This window comes from Salvelinus sp. IW2-2015, linkage group LG17 (genome assembly GCF_002910315.2).
Source record: "Salvelinus sp. IW2-2015 linkage group LG17, ASM291031v2, whole genome shotgun sequence".
Classification (NCBI taxonomy): Eukaryota; Metazoa; Chordata; class Actinopteri; order Salmoniformes; family Salmonidae; genus Salvelinus; species Salvelinus sp. IW2-2015.
The window spans coordinates 9,709,651-9,723,914 of NC_036857.1; the positions used below are offsets into that span (position 1 = coordinate 9,709,651).

Consider the following 14,264-nt stretch of genomic DNA (forward strand, 5'->3'; position numbering starts at 1 on the left):
CTCAATGATCAGATCAACTCAATGGCATTCAGATCAACTCAATGCATATTCAGATCAATCTCAAATACATTCAGAATCAACTCAATGCATTCAGATCAACCCAATGCATTCAGATCAACACAAATACATTCAGATCAACTCAAGGTGTAGCCTATTTAGCTGGGCTTAAAAGTGTCAGTGCAGACAACGCATGACACATACATACAGTTGAAGTCAGAAGTTTACATACACTTAGGTTGGAGTCATTAAAACTAGTTTTTCAACCACTCCACAAATTTCTTGTTAACAAACTATTAGTTTTGGCAAGTCGGATAGGATCTACTTTGTGCTATGGACACAAGTAATTTTTACAACAATTGTTTACAGACAGATTATTTCACTTATAATTCACTGTATCACAATTCCAGTGGGTCAGAAGTTTACATACACTAAGTTGACTGTGCCTTTAAACAGCTTGGAAAATTCCAGAAAATGATGTCATGGCTTTAGAATCTTCTGATAGGCTAATTGACATCATTTGAGTCAATTGGAGTTACCTGTGGATGTATTTCAAGGCCTACCTTCAAAACTCAGTGCCTCTTTTGCTTGACATCAAGGGAAAATCAAAAGAAATCAGCCAAGACCTCAGAAAAAAAATTGTAGACCTCCACAAGTCTGGTTCATCCTTGGGACAAATTTTCAAAGTTAAGTACACGACTTCATCTGTACAAACAATAGTATGCAAGTATAAACACCATGGGACCAGCAGACGTCATACCGGCTCAGGAAGACGCGTTCTTCTCCTAGAGATTAATGTACTTTTGGTGCAAAAAATGCAAATCAATCCCAGAACAGAGGAAACAGGTACAAAAGTATCTACAGTGGGAGAACAAGTATTTTGATACACTGCCGATTTTGCAGATTTTCCTACTTACAAAGCATGTAGAGGTCTGTAATTTTTTATCATAGGTACACTTCAACTGTGAGAGACGGAATCAAACAAAATCCCGAAACACATCTGTATGATTTTTAAGTAATTAATTAGCATTTTAATTGCATGACATAAGTATTTGATACATCAGAAAAGCAGAACTTAATATTGGTTACAGAATCCTTGTTTGCAATTACAGAGATCATACGTTTCCTGTAGTCTTGACCAGGTTTGCACACACTGCAGCAGGGATTTTGGCCACTCCTCCATACAGACCTTCTCCAGATCCTTCAGGTTTCGGGGCTGTCGCGTGGCATAATATGGACTTTCAGCTCCCTCCAAAGATTTTCTATTGGTTCAGGTCTGGAGACTGGCTAGGCCACTCCAGGACCTTGAGATACTTCTTTACGGAGCCACTCCTTAGGTTGCCCTGGCTATGTGTTTCGGGTCGTTGTCATGCTGGAAGACCCAGCCACACCATCATCAATGCTCTTACTGAGGGAAGGAGGTTGTTGGCTAAGATCTCGCAATACATGGCCCCATCCATCCTCCCCTCAATGCGTGCAGTCGTCCTGTCCCCTTTGCAGAAAGCATCCCCAAAGAATGATGTTTCCACCTCCATGCTTCACGGTTGGGATGGTGTTCTTGGGGTTGTACTCATCCTTCTTCTTCCTCCAAACACGGCGAGTGGAGTTTAGACCAAAAAGCTCTATTTTTGAATCATCAGACCACATGACCTTCTCCCCATTCCTCCTCTGGATCATCCAGATGGTCATTGGCAAAACTTCAGACGGCCTGGACATGCGCCTGCTTGAGCAGGGGGACCTTGTGTGCGCTGCAGGATTTTAATCCATGACGGCGTAGTGTGTTTACTAATGGTTTTCTTTGAGACTGTGGTCCCAGCTCTCTTCAGGTCATTGACCAGGTCCTGCCGTGTAGTTCTGGGCTGATCCCTCACCTTCCTCATGATCATTGATGCCCACGAGGTGAGATCTTGCATGGGCCCCAGACGAGGGTGATTGACCATCATCTTGAACTTCTTCTATTTTCTTCTATTTTCTAATAATTGCACCAACAGTTGTTTGCCTTCTCACCAAGCTGCTTGCCTATTGTCCTGTAGCCCATCCCAGCCTTGTGCAGGTCTACAATTTTATTCCTGATGTCCTTACACAGCTCTCTGGTCTTGCCATTGTGGAGAGGTTGGAGTCTGTTTGATTGAGTGTGTGGACAGGTGTCTTTATATACAGGTAACAAGTTAAACAGGTGCAGTTAATACAGGTAATGAGTGGAGAACAGGAGGGCTTCTTAAAGAAAACTAACAGGTCTTGGAGAGCCGGAATTCTTACTGTTGGTAGGTGATCAAATACTTATGTCATGCAATAAAATGCAAATTAATTACTTAAAAATCATACAATGTGATTTTCTGGTTTTCTGGATTCCGTCTCTCACAGTTGAAGTGTACCTATGATAAAATTACAGACCTCTACATGCTTTGTAAGTAGGAAAACCTGCAAAATCGGCAGATGTATCAAATACGTTGTTCTCCCCACTGTAATATCCACAGTAAAACGAGTCCTATATCGACATAACCTGAAGGCCGCTCAGCAAGGAAGAAGCCACTCTCCAAAACCGCCATAAAAAAGACAGACTATGGTTTGCAACTGCACATGGGGACAAAGATCATACTTTTTGGGGAATTGTCCTCTGGTCTGATGAAACAAAAATAGAACTGTTTGGCCATAATGACCATTGTTATGTTAGGAGGAAAAGGGGGAGGCTTGCAAGCTGAAGAACACCATCCCAACCGTGAAGAACGGGGGTGGCAGCATTATGTGTGGGGGTGCTTTGCTGCACAGAGGGACTGGTGCACTTCAACACCAATATGGGCAGAACTGAAAAAGTGTGTGCGAACAAGGAGGCCTACAAACCTGACTCAGTTACACCAGCTCTGTCAGGAGGAATGGGCCAAAATTCACCCAACTTATTGTGGGAAACTTGTGGAAGACTACCCGAAATGTTTGACCCAAGTTAAACAATTTAAAGGCAATGCTGCCAAATACTAATTGAGTGTATGTAAACTTCTGACCCACTGGGAATGTGATGAAATAAATAAAAGCTGAAATAAATCATTCTCTCTACTATTATTCTGACATTTCAYATTCTTAAAATAAAGTGGTGATCCTAACTGACCTAAGACAGGGAATCTTTACTAGGATTGAATGTCAAGAATTGTGAAAAACTGAGTTTAAATRTATTTGGGCTAAGGTGTATGTAAACGTCCGACTTCATCTGTAACTGTCACTTTAAATCTCACTGCAACACCCTAGTTTTCTGCAGTACTTCACAAGAATAGCCGTTCTCTGTCTGTATTCAGCTAATTCCTCCATGGTCTAGGTGGCAGTCTGGCTGGCCGCTGTAGAGACACGTCAATCTACGTGTTTAGAGAACTCACAGGCCACTGCTTGGTTGAGAGGCGGTTGAGTGTCTAAAACGAATACAAAAGGGCTTACAAAGCACAATGTGTCTCTGAGAAAAGTTTTAAACCGATTGTGCTCCTTTGAAACCGTAGTGTCATTAGCCGTTTTCTCAATGTCTTTCATGTGTTAACCCCTCTGACTCTTCAGCTGTGGTGCATACGTTAGTAGTGCTAGTGCCCATTTAGCAGTCAGAAGGCCCCTACATTTTAATCAGGCAGTTGGAGGGCCTACTAAACCTTGACTGAGGGTCATAACATGGTGTCAGTATGTGTTTGAGATGCAGAAGGGTGTGTTGTGAGTATTCTATACAGTCATCCCACTATAAGGCTGAAAATACCCTGTGGTCATGGTCAGGGGATTAACACTGGCTGTAGTCAGCTGTGACTGATATCTGTTTGTAGGTCAGATGATATAGGCAAACAACCTTGCTTGTTACTTTGGTACTTTGGGTGTGGTGTAAGATGGGTCAAATTCACTAATAGTCTTCATATCAAATTATATAAACACTAAGTAGTATCACAATGTCTGATTTCGCATGTAATGGAAATTGGAAACATCATTGTTAAACTATGAAATCGTAACTAAAAGTCTTATTGGCTGTAGTTTTTATTACAGCTTTAAGATTCATTTCTATGTTTGTAGTGTACAACCGATAACGAACTCCCCTGGCCATAACTCAGTTGTTGGCAGCCTTCTTCCTGTATGATGAGGGAAGCGGTTTAATGTAGCTAAGAATCCAGGGTTTGTCCAGTGTAAACTACAGATGAGGTCACTATTCAAACCCAAACATATCCTGTGTAAAAGGGAAAGTTCCCATGAAAAGAGTTAATGACAGGTGTTATATATGGGGAAGCCACCCCCACTCACAAACACCCCTTCCATGTTGACTTATTGAATGGATTTCAATTTGAGACTTTTCGAATGATTAGCATTTTTATATATTTACCTTGTCACTGTGAGCTCAAACTGGACTTTGGAATATTTACTGAGGCTCCTATACGCCAAACATGATGTAACTGTCATTGCACACTGGTTGACCTTTGAACTGCATGGTGCAGACTTATTGGAGGGAGCTACTCTGAGTGTGTTCATATATACAGTCATTAGTGTGAACTCTGGACTGCTGTTGGCAGTCAGACATGGTGGACAAGGTATGGAGGAAGAGTTGGCAGTTCATAGAGCACAGGAGGTCTCTGCGTGTGAAGCAGCAGTCTTCTCCAAATGTTGAACGTAAGAGTGAGTGAGTACCCTCTCCTGTTTAACTTCCTGCCGGGTTGAAAGGTTGCTTTCAAAGGTTGGTTTGAAGGGTTTGTATATTGATTGCACTACTTGGTTCTTACTGTGTCATCACGCCAACAAATGTGCTGACTGTTGAATTTTTCATGGAGATTGGCTTGGTGACGTGTTACTCTCTCTGAATACTAGATAATGAACGGGGCTGTTACAGTCATATTTCAAATAGTAATCATGGCCGACCCACTTACATGCACTTTTAATCAGCGCACGGTGTTGAGAAGTTGATGTAGGCTGTGTCTAGAAATGGTAGTGTCAGCAGTTTTGAGAAATGACCCGTGTGAGTCGTGTTATGGCTGAATGCTGCTCTACCACCATCTATGCAGTATTGGCTCTGTAATTACGTTTTTAAACACACAGAAACATGGACTTCAGCCCTCACTGTTTTATTTGGCTGTTTTCATTTAGACATCAACAGCTTAGTTGGAATTCATGCTGTGAGGACTTGATTCACAGACATTTCCTGAACTTATTCAGCAGCACGGGGGTTAAAGTCATGTACACACTCTACTCAGCAAATTGGATGCAGTCTATCACAGTGCCATCCGTTTTGTCACCAAARCCCCATATACTACCCAGCACTGCGACCTGTATGCTCTCGTTGGCTGGCCCTCGCTTCATACTCGTCGCCAAACCCACTGGCTCCAGGTCATCTATAAGTCTTTGCTAGGTAAAGCCCCACCTTATCTCAGCTCTCTGGTCACCATAGCAGCACCCACCGTAGCACGCGCTCCAGCAGGTATATTTCACTGGTCACCCCCAAAGCCAATTCCTCCTTTGGCCGCCTTTCCTTCCAGTTCTCTGCTGCCAATGACTGGAACGCGAACGGAATTGCAAAAAATCAGCGAAGCTGGAGACATCAAATCTCCCATCACTAACTTTAAAGCACCAAGCCTGTTCAGAGCCAGCTCACGATCACATCAACATGCACTCATCCCCATACTGTTATTTGTTTCTCTCCTTTGCACCCCACACTCTACTTGCACATTCATCTTCTGCACATACTATCACTCCAGTGTTTTAATTGCTAAATTGTAATTATTTCGCCACTATTGGCTATTTTATTGCCTTACCTCCCTTATCTTACCTCATTTGCAACACTGTATATAGACTTTTTTTCTTTTGTTATTGACTGTATGTTTGTTTATTCCATGTGTCTCTGTGTTTGTGTCGCACTGCTTTGCTTTATCTAGGCAGGTCGCAGTTGTAAATGAGAATTGTTCAACTGGCCTACCTGGTTAAATAAGGTGAATAAAAAAAAGAAGAATTAACAGTTCAAATGAGTACTGAATGAGTCAATTTTGGTGGTTGTAATTTACATGTCCTGTAGGTATTAGAAGGAAGAATGGATGAGTGACTACTTGATGAGTGTCATGGAATGATACTGGGAGACCAGTGGATGGGCACAGATATGAAAGCTTTGAATGAATGTGTTTCTCAATGTACTTGGGAGTGTGAGGGATGAAACTTTAGAGAAATCTTTATGTCTGATGTACATTGCAGTGGAAGTACTGATGTATTCTGTGTGTCTGTGGTATTGCATGGAGTAACTGTGTATTCTGTGTGATCTGTCAGTATCATTGAGTAATCTGAATGTATACTCTGTGTGTCTGTACATTATCAGTGGGAGCTACTGTGTATTCTCTGTGTGTCTGTCAATTGCAGATGGAGTAACTGTAGTATCATCTGTTGTGTCTGTTCATTGCAGTGGAGTACTGTGTACTCTGTGTGTCTGTCATTGCAGTGGAGTAACTGTGTAATTTCTCTAGTGTGTGTCTGTATTGCAGTGAGGAGTAACTGTTTGTATCTCTGTGTGTTTTGTCATTTGCAGTAGAACTGTGTATCTCTGTGTGTCTGTTGGTTGCAGTTAAGAATAACTGTGTTCTCTGTGTGTCTGTCATTGCAGTAGAGTTAACTGTGTATCTCTGTGTGTCTGTCATTGCAGTGGAGTAATGTGAATCTCATGTGTGGTACTGTCATTGCAGATAGAAGTAACATGTGTATTCTCGGTGTCTGTATTGCAGTGAGTAACTGTGTATACTAACTGTGTGTCTGTGTCAATTGCAGTAGAAGTAACTGTGTATCTCTGTGTGTCTGTCATTGCAGTGGAGTAACTGTGTATCTCTGTGTTGTCTGTGTCATTGCAGTAGAGTAACTGTGTATCTCTGTGTGTCTCGTCATTGAGTGGAGTAACTGTGTATCTCCTGTGTGCTCTGTCATTGCAGTAGCGTAACTGTGTATGTCTGTCATTGCAGTGAGTAACTGTGTAATCTCTGTGTGTCTGTGTCATTGCAGATAGAGTAACTGTGTAGAGTCTACTGTGTATCTGTTGTGTCGTTCACTCTGCAGCTGGAGTCCAAGCTGTGTACTTCTCTGTGCCGGTTGCTGTTATGCAGCTGGAGCTAACGTGTATCTCTGATGCTGTCCGTTAGTGGAGTAACTGTGTATCTCTGTGTGTCTGTTATTGCAGTGTGGAGGGGGATGCGCGGCCCAGTGAGAGCGACGGTGGAGCCAGCTACAGGGGCCCAGTGATCAGCCCAGACCGCTTCGAGGGCCCCCTCTACGGCCACGGAGTGCAGCCCGGCCCCCAGCGGCCCCCCCGCAGGCCCAAGCTCCAGCACTCCCAGTCCATCCTCCGCAAGCAGGCCGAGGARGAGGCCATCAAACGCTCCCGCTCACACTCAGAGGGCTATGAGCTGTCGGCTGACCTCCAGGACAAACAGGTAGAGTACCCTGGCCCCACTGTCTGATTGTCTGAAGACACACTCATCAACATCTATACAGATGTCGTCACCTAATATCTCCCCTACTAAACGACTGTATCATTGACCACACTACACACACCCTAACTAAGCATCTACAGATACCTTTGAAAAAAACAATGGCATGGCTTTGCTACAGGTTCTCTGCTCATCCTGGACATTTGTATGACTAACAAATTATAGTAATTGTCCCTCGACAAGCTCAATTCAGTCCCACGTGTGTATGAGCATGGGTCCTCATTTGTGAAGGGCTGTTGTGTTATAATCATGATGTATTTATCCGTCAGGTGGAGATGCTGGAGCGTAAATATGGAGGACGCTTCATAACCCGGCATGCGGCCCGAACCATCCAAACAGCCTTCCGTCAGTACCAGATGAACAAAAACTTTGAACGTCTCAGGAGTTGTATGTCTGAGAACCGCATGTCCCGACGCATCGTCTTGTCCAATATGAGGATGCAGTTCTCCTTCGAGGGCCCTGAGAAAGTCCACAGCTCCTACTTTGAGGGGAAACAAGTGTCCCTGACAAACGACGGCACCCCCCTGGCCTTGGTACAGTCCGAGTGTGGGGACCTGGAGGTCCACCACCAGGCCAACATGGCGTCTCACCCGGCCTCCCAGAACCACCTAACGGATGCCATCACAGAGCTGGAGGACGCCTTCTCCAGGCAGGTCAAGTCTCTGGCCGAGTCCATCGACGACGCCTTGAACTGCCGCAGCCTGCAGGGCGACGAGGGTCATGACCCAGAGGGCTGCCCCGAGGTGGAGAGGGAGGTGGCCTATCAGGTGAAGCCTCACCGCGGGGCGACGGGACGCAAGCGAGAGGACATGATGGCATCCTACAGCGATGTGACTCTGTTTATTGACGAGGAGGAACTGTCTCCCTCCATGGGGCTGTCGCGGGGGTCTGGTGACCAGCCCTCCAGCATTGAGTCAGACCTCCGCCTGCGCTCGGCCAACTCCTCCCAGGACTACTGGCCACTGGACCCCAAGGATGAGGAGCGTGACACGGACACCAGCTGCCGCAGCACTCCCTCCCTGGAGTGTCAGGAACAGAGGCTCCACCTCCCCCTGCTGACCATCGAGCCGCCCAGCGACAGCTCCGCCGAACACAGCGACCGCTCTGACCGCAGCTCCATCAAACGTCCTCCTGTCTACGAGTCTCACGGGGGAGGGCACATCGTGGCATCCTCCCAGGCCAGCCCCAAACACATCTCTCATGGCCCGCCCCCACGAGGGCCCTCCCGGGACGACGAGGCTCCCCTTCGTCACCGCCACAGGGCGCTGGAGAGCCACCTGGCCATCAACGGCTCGGCCAACCGGCAGAGCAAGTCTGAGTCTGACTTTTCGGATGGGGACAACGACAGCATCAACAGCACGTCTAACTCCAACGACACCATCAACTGCAGCTCTGAGTCGTCGTCCCGGGACAGCCTGAGGGAACAGACACTCAGCAAGCAGACGTACCACAAAGAGACACGCAACAGCTGGGACTCACCGGTCTTCAGCAACGATGTGATCCGCAAGAGGCACTATCGCATCGGCCTGAACCTCTTCAACAAGTAGGTGCTCGGCTCTGTCAAAGTGCKGAATGGCTGACCACTGATTGGTGTCATGAGCTGGGGTCAATGAGCTGTTGATRTTGTAGAGTGGTCCTGGTAGTTGAACCGAGGTGACCTACCTACAGTAATCACGGTTATATGAGTTCCACACAATATAAGTAAATAAGTCTAATTCAATTCAATTAGGAATGTTGAGGATAAGAGGATCTATTAAAATGGAAAAATTTAAAATGCATTTGTGTAAGATAGGCCTATAGGCTAAGTCATATATTTGGGCATTTGTGTCATCTCTTTGCATATTTATATGTCTACTTATTTAACTTATTTTACAGTCCATCTGTTTATCCTCTTCTACATACAGCCAGACAGTGTCGCTCCATTTTCTGTGCCTTGGTTAAATATGATTAACCACAGTTTTTCTGCTAAGGACACTTCCTGTCAGTCAGAATCAAACACCACACTTGGCTCTGTAAAATGATTGGATAGGCCGCATAAGGACACGCCTGCTTATATGTGTGTGTGTCTGCAGGAAGCCAGAAAAGGGTGTCCAGTACCTGACTGAGAGAGGGTTCGTCCCAGACACGCCTGTGGGTGTGGCTCACTTCCTGCTTCAGAGAAAGGGCCTGAGCAGGCAGATGATTGGAGAGTTCCTGGGCAACCGGCAGAAACAGTTCAACAGAGACGTCCTGGAGTGAGTACTGTTAATTGGTCATTTTTAAAGGCCAGGTCATGTGACCTGAACAGGAAAATCTCTGGACACTCTTTAGTCTATCAATCCACCATGGATTGGGAGGTCACAGGGGAATAACCCTGTTATTCCAGTGCCTTGCACAGAGAGCGTTATACTGTAGGACAGGCCAGAACAATACATGAACTGTACAGAGTTCAGCAAACTATCCTCCATCTTCACACTCACTGCTCCAAATGTTTCTCCTAACTGAGAGGTTATTGCCTTGGAACAGTTGGCACTAACATTGTGSCCATTAAAATTCAACATATTAAACCAAAGATGGCTGAGAATGGCTGATTTGTACTGCAATGTTGAGGAAGCTAGCACGCAAGCATTTCACCGCAAGTTTTATACCTGCTGTGAATGTGACTAATACATTTTATTTGATTCTATTTTTTTATTTCAACTTTGTATATCTGTGGCTTTGGGCCAGCCTGGTAGAATGTCCACACTCTGCTGCTCAGGGAGAGAGAGAGAGGGGAGAGCCAGGCTGGACTCATTAATGCTACAGGCGATAGGCCAGCCTGGTAGAATGTCCACACTCTGCTGCTCAGGGAGAGAGAGAGAGGGAGGACAGGCTGGACTCATTAACATGCTAACAGGCGATAGAGATGACTGGCTGTGTCAATAGGACTAGAAAACCCCCAAGTCACCCTCTCTCAAACACACAGATCTCCACATTTAAGAACAATCTGCTGCTCCTCACACTTGGCCTCTCAAATGTGTTTTGTGTCATATCAAAGGCTATTGGGAGTAACTGCAGATTCTGATAATCTTGAACTGCATTGCCAGAATGCCCTGTGATCTGTGTGTTCATCTGGAAGTAAATGAGATACTAGACAATCATTGATCAACGATATCTTTTGTGGTTAGTGAATTAATTGTGTGGTTTTGTGTGGTTGGCTGGTTGGTTGTGTGTTCCAGCTGTGTGGTAGATGAGATTGATTTCTCGTCGATGGAGCTGGACAGGCACTGAGGAAGTTCCAGAATCACATCCGGTCCAGGAGAGCAGAAGGTGGAGCGCCTCATTGAAGCCTACAGGTGAGACAACAGAGGAGAGTATAGGTTAAGGATGTACTGGATAAAGATCATACCGTGTGAGAGAAGCATATACTGAAGGGTTTGTCAAAGGGGTACCATATCTGTCTTTAGCATTACTGTAATGGCTACAGTACTGCACATATTTTGGAATATGTACACAGAGAGAGTATGATGGCATGGTACACACACCATGCTGCAATATGATGGCATGGTACACACACCATGCAGCAATATGATGACATGGTACACATGACACTGCAATATGATGGCATGGTGCACACACCATGCTGCAATATGATGGCATGGTACACACACCATGCAGCAATATGATGACATGGTACACANCTGCAATATGATGGCATGGTACACACACCATGCTGCAATATGATGACATGGTACACACACCATGCAGCAATATGATGACATGGTATACATGACACTGCAATATGATGGCATGGTACACACACCATGCTGCAATATGATGGCATGGTACARACACCATGCTGACAGTTATTGACCATCGTCTGATGCATTGTATCCTGGCCTGAACACGTTTTCAACAGCAAGTCAACAAGACAAATGACCACATTGTGTGGACTATAAGGCTTTAAACATTCTGTTGCATTCTATGATGGCTCACTATATCAAAAGTCTCCATAACTCTTTCAATCTCTGACATGTGATGTCATCTCTCTTTCCTGTTTTGTCTGTATTCCAGTCAGCGCTACTGTATCTGTAACCCCACGGTGGTGCGCCAGTTCCGGAACCCTGACACCATCTTCATCCTGGCTTTCGCCATCATCCTCCTCAACACGGATATGTACAGCCCCAACGTCAAGCCAGAGAGGAAGATGAAGCTGGAGGACTTCGTTAAGAATCTCAGAGGTGAGAGAGAGAAGGGGAAATGTCAGGGTTTCTGAAGTCAAAACTGCGACTTTGTCCTCTGTATACTTAAGAGAAAATAAGAAAAATTAACTAAAAACTGCATAAACCGAGTGCGGGACATTCACAAAACGATTTCTTCACTCTTTCAACAATGCATATTGAGTAAAAAACACTTGAGCATGTTCCACTCATGTATCTGTAGAAAATAAGAAAAAACACATCCACTCCAGTTCAACATAATCTCGTTCCCAGACACTTCCGCCCAAATGCACAAAGAGTCTGGTGGACCAACGTGCCAAACTTGGCCTTCATTAGCCTTATGCCTTAATCGGCTTAACCTACCAACCAATCATCTCCCACAACACCTTCCCCCTAACCCTCCCCTGTACGCTAAAATACCTCATGAACAGAGCCACGCCTCGTAGTTGTTTGATTCGCAAAAATGTTATGACAAATACTAGAATTCTAAGGTCACTCCCACTAAGGCCAACTTTGAATCGTTGATGTACCAGGCGTATATGCGCTGTGCATAATAGCCTGGGGACGAGGTTAAGCACAGCGTGAATGTAGCAGGGCAGAGAATGATCAATCACAACTGGAACTGGCTCCACTGTCCGCAGACAGAATGTCCACAGACAGAATGTCCACAGACAGAATGTCCACAGACAGAATGTCACTACTCTGACACGTGTCACGACAATACTGTTTATTTGTGCTACATAATCAGCATTTCAATCACAAATGCAACTATTTCATGACACACAGATGAAAATAATATATTTTTCACCGGTAGGGTGACAGCAGCATGTCGACTATCTGAAGAATTTGCCACATGTCACGTGTGTTAAAATGACATTTCGCTGTCTGTCAGCCTTCTGGAAGTTGACAAAGCAGGCTGTGACTGAGTTGGGGCTGTTTAAGGTGTTGGTGTTATAACAGAGCGATAAATATGAATTGTTTATGTGTTACAACTGATTACTTGCTCCTTCACACAATCACATTAGCATAATACATTAGCATTTCTTATTATTGGTTGAGCAGTGTGATAGAAGCACATTAAACTATTTGTCTTATCTTGCCATTTGAGATTTTATTTGAGAAATAAAGCATGATGGGATAATTCATAATCTATCGTGATGAGTGTCAGTAATGGGAAAACAACAATAAGTAATTGGTTAAGAGGGATTCATAATCTCACTCTACTTTCCCCTCTCAATGACAAGAACAAAGTGTGTGCATGTGTTTTGCGTGTGTGTGCGCCTGGGTCCATGCGTGGTGCGCCTGTGCGTGCATGCGTGTGTGTGACTTTGTCTCTGAGTGAGAGTGTGTGTAACCATTGTCTGCTCTCCTCCCCAGGGGTGGACGATGGGGAGGACATCCCCAGGGAGACTCTGGTAGGAATCTATGAGAGGATCAGGAAGAGGGAGCTGAAGACCAACGAGGACCATGTGTCTCAAGTCCAGAAGGTGGAGAAACTCATAGTGGGAAACAAAAAACCGGTGAGGAACTTAACTAAAACCCTTCTTCTACAGCACTTCTTGCAGAGCACTTGATCCAAGGCAGATGACGGAAATGCCCTTGGGTTTTACACTGGAAAGACTTGTCATCTTAATGAAATGTGCCACTCCATAGCACTACGATTAACTATTGTGTTCGGTTTGTCAAATACAGGCCAAAGACATGCATTTATCCATGGAGAGAGAGAGAGKGAGAGAGAGAGAGATAGTGTTGTGTCTTCACACATTTTCATATTTAAAGCTATCACCTCTTCTCCTACTGTTGGTGTGCAAACCCTCACAGAAAGAGGAGGGCTTCTGCAGTACTGTATTGGCAGTCCACTGGCAGCTGCAGGGTCCTGTGTCTGTAGTACTGGAGAGTAATGAGTCATGTCTGACTCTGAGACCTTCACACTGGTGACTTTAATACACCCACGGCCCTTGAGGTGTCAGCCACCTCATTTTACATTTTTGTCATTTAGCAGATGGTCTTATCCAGAGCGACTTACAGTTAGTGCATTCATCTTAAGAAAGCTGGGTGAGACAACCACAGTTCACAGTCCCAGTAAGTAAATTTTTCCTCAATAAAGGGACTCTGCTGTCCCAGCATCAGAGGGAAACTGGTTCCACCATTGGTGTGCCAGGACAGAGAAGAGCTTTGACTGGTCTGAGTGGGAACTGACCTCTCGTAAGGGTGGGACAGCCATGAGACCAGAGGTGGTGGAACGGAGTGCTCGTATTGGGATGTAGGGTTTGAGCATAGCCTGAAGGTAGGGAGGGGCAGTTCCCCTTGCTGCTCTGTAAGTAAGCAACAGGGTCTTGTAGTGGATGTGAGCTTCGACTGGAAGCCAGTGGAGTGTGCGGATGAGCAGGTGACATGACATGGGAGAACTTGGGAAGGTTGCTGTGGCATTCTGGATAAGTTGCAGGGGTTTGATGGCACAAGTGGGAAGCCCGGCCTCTGCAGTCTAATGAAGAATGAACTCCCATAACCTTCCCTTACTTGGAGAGAGAGAGAGTTTGTTTTTTGTTGTTCTTCTGTGTTACCAATGTGTCTCATTAATGCCTTAACACTTAATATAGTGAAGTACTGCATATAGTGAAGAAGC

General features: G+C 45.1%; 1 protein-coding gene across 1 annotated transcript in view; it reads left to right on the top strand.

The window, feature by feature from the left end:
- LOC111976689 (IQ motif and SEC7 domain-containing protein 1-like) overlaps positions 1 to 14,264 on the top strand; it is a 235,063-nt gene that overhangs the window by 203,398 nt on the left and 17,401 nt on the right. The window contains 8 exon segments of the mRNA XM_024005711.3: positions 7,151 to 7,403; positions 7,730 to 9,003; positions 9,533 to 9,694; positions 10,658 to 10,698; positions 10,701 to 10,731; positions 10,733 to 10,774; positions 11,493 to 11,659; positions 13,016 to 13,158. Of these exon segments, the coding sequence (XP_023861479.1) occupies positions 7,151 to 7,403; positions 7,730 to 9,003; positions 9,533 to 9,694; positions 10,658 to 10,698; positions 10,701 to 10,731; positions 10,733 to 10,774; positions 11,493 to 11,659; positions 13,016 to 13,158 (2,113 nt within the window).